Genomic DNA, 2,929 nt, shown 5'->3' with positions numbered 1-2,929 from the left:
GGCCCCGGCGCCCGAGCTCCCGCCGTCGCCCGGCCTGGAGCCCGCCGCCGCGCTGCTCCCGCCCGCGCCGCTTGCCGCCCGGCTGCTCCTTTCCTTCTTCTTCTTCTTGTCCCTCTTGGCGAAGAAGTTGTCCAGGCTCCGCTCCTCTGTCTCGGCCATGGCCGCGGCCCGGATGGGTGGGGCCAGCGGCGGGCTCGGCGCTCGCGGTTCGGAGCTCCGGGTCGAGGCCGGCTGTGCGCTCACGCTGCCAGGTGCGGCGTCGCCTCGGCCCCGCGGGATCGCCGAGGCGCGGGATGCAGGGCGGCCGGCTCCCTCCACGCGCCGGGTAACGGCGGTGTGCCCCTTGCCGGAGCCCCCGCCCGCGCAGCTGCCTGAGGCCGAGAGGAAGGCGCGCGGGCCGCGGGCACCGGCGAGCACTCGGCTAGCGGCAGCGCGTGCGGGAGGAAGACGCGCGCGGGCCTAAGGAGGGGAGAGGGGACAGGGAAGGGAGGAAGGGGAGGTGGGAGGGCCGGCCACCAGCAGAGAGAGGGAGGCAGAGCCGCGCCTGCGCACTCGGTTCCGCGCGCCGCTTTGGGCGCGCCGAGGGGGCGGGCGGCGGGAGGAGACGGGGCGGGGCTTCGAGGAGAGCCAGTCAGAAGCCGGGACGAAGCACTTAGGCGACAATCCCTTCCTCCTAAGGGGCGGTGCCCGACGTGGGGGCGGGGAGAAGCGGCTATATGCAAAATAAGTGACGTGTATGCTGGCTCCTGCCTCCGATTGGCCAAGGGTTTTGCCTTGAGGGCGGGCATTTAGAGGGTTGGTGACTTGGCTGAAGAGGACCAGCCGGAGGGACAGGCGTGTTCTGGTTGCGCGCATGCGTAGGTTCCACGTGCGTCTGCTCGCCAGAACTGTGGCCTAGTAGTCTTTGAACTTTCAGGAAAAGCGCTCAGCTAGCTGTGTTAAAGATTGTCCCTCGTCCTCGAGGCGCTGCAGTCTCATGTATTTCACCCTCTCTGGTCTGGCAACTGTTTTCATCCGAACGGGACGGTTGTTATGAGATTAAGAGGGTTAGAAGTTGAAGTTCCATGTATAGAAGGATCTTTAGTAAGCTAGTAGATATATAAAAAGGAATTGTCTGAACGCTGTCCCGAACTAGATGTGCCTGGCAAAGTCAGGCTAAATAAATTCAACCCTTTAATCTCTCACCTGTGTGTTAACTTCTCACCGAGCTCTTGTGAAATGTGAGGAGGACTGTGATTCAGTGGTAAAAGGAGGCACACATCAGCCAGGTGTTTCATACCCTAAAGCGCAGAAAGAAAAAAAAAATTTCCTTGGGCCAGCACACACTGCTGGGCAGAACAGATGCTTTTTCCCCCCATATATAAATAAAGTTATATACATACATACTTTTAAAGCCCCAGTGCTGGAGAGTGAAACCAGGGCCTTGCACGTACTAAGGCAAGTGCTCTGCCACTGTTATGTCCCAACTTTTTGCTTGTTTGGTTTTTTGGTTTTGTTTTGTTTTTTTTAATTTGTGAATGAGTGTTTTGCTTGCATGAATGTACATGCACCCTGTGCGAGCAGTGCCTAAGGAGGCAGGAGGCCTCAGATCCCCTGGAACTGGAGTTATGAATGGTTGTTAGCCACCATGTGAGTGCTGGGAACCAAACCAGCATCTTCTGCAAGAGTAGCCAGTGCTCTCAACTACTGGGCCATCTCTCCAGCCCCTTGGTTGTTTTTGTTGTTTTGATAGTGTCTCATGTAACCCAGGCTGGCTTTGAACTCAGTATGTAGCAAGGATAACCAATTTCTGATCCTTCTGTCTCTACCTCATAAGCCCTAGGATTACAGACATGTACCATCATGCCTATTTTATATGGTGCTGTGGATTTCTGTGCTTACAGTTCACTAACTGAACTGTGTCCCCAGCTCAGATAGAGGAATTTTGTTTTTTAAGTCTTTTTTTTTAGATTATTTTATTTTTAAATTGGGGGGAGGGTGTGCACATGACTACAGGTGCCTGTGGAGGCCAGAATAGGATCCCTTGGTGCTTACAGGCAATTGTGAGCCACCTGCTATGGATGCTGGAAACTGAACTCAGGTCCTCTGCAAGAGCAGTATGTGCTCTTAACCACCAAGCCATCTCTCTAGCCCAATTTTTAAAATACAGTAGTACATTCCGCATTCCTCCAGCCCTGACTTGAGTTTGGCTCATATCTTGGATTTGAGAGAGAGGAAGAGAGGGAGAGAGAAGGGAAAGAGGGAAGAAAGGAGGGAGGGGGGAGGGAGGGAGGGAGGGAGGGAAAAGCATGGTGTATTGTAGGAATAAGAACATACCCTTGTTCCCACCTGACTTCACCTTTGGGGCCTTGAGAATGAAATGCATGCTTCTTTATGAAAAGGCTGGTCTAGGTATGCGTTTAAACTTTCTGTTTCCTCTTAAGAGCAGAGGGCAGAGCTGTGACAACCACTGAGGAAATGACTAAGACCTAGGTTAGTAGCCCTATGGGGTAGATAGAGCCCAGCCAGTAAACAGAGAGACTTTTCCTTTCCAGTCCCCTGCAGTCTGTCTTCCTTTGTAAGTCCTATCCTCTCAGCCACTACTATTAAAGAACTCAGTTCTGAATATGTCAGTGAAGTAAATCAAGGACCTGTAGCCAACAAGAAGCTTACATATTAGTTCCAAAACAAACATCCCCCAACTGCCCAGGTCCCTAGTTAACTTTCTTTTGTGACACCACAGATCTTCCTATGATACTGGCCAAGTTCATTGCTACCTCGTATCACCACCCTCCCTTAACACTAATCAAAGTGTCTTCCTGCTGTCCTTGTCTTCTTCCCTTCTTTCTTCATTTTCTTTCCACCGTCTGCTTTTCCCTCTCCTCCCCTTTCTCCTTTCTTTAAAGACAGAGTCTCACATATTACAAACTGCTTTGAACTCCATATGTAG

At 52.8% G+C, this 2,929-nt stretch overlaps 1 protein-coding gene across 1 annotated transcript in view; it reads right to left on the bottom strand.

Moving 5' to 3' along the window:
• Positions 1-521, bottom strand: part of Cdv3 (CDV3 homolog) — a 21,632-nt gene extending 21,111 nt beyond the window's left edge. Inside the window, 1 exon segment of the mRNA XM_029553904.1 lies at positions 1-521. Within this exon segment, the coding sequence (XP_029409764.1) occupies positions 1-159 (159 nt within the window). The 5' untranslated portion in view covers positions 160-521.
• Positions 522-2,929: the final 2,408 nt, after the last annotated feature.

The sequence above is a fragment of the Nannospalax galili genome, unplaced genomic scaffold (assembly GCF_000622305.1).
Source record: "Nannospalax galili isolate Female #2095 unplaced genomic scaffold, S.galili_v1.0 scaffold584, whole genome shotgun sequence".
Lineage (NCBI taxonomy): Eukaryota > Metazoa > Chordata > Mammalia > Rodentia > Spalacidae > Nannospalax > Nannospalax galili.
Note: the sequence above shows the minus strand (reverse complement) of the source record. Positions and strands in the feature narration are given on the sequence as shown.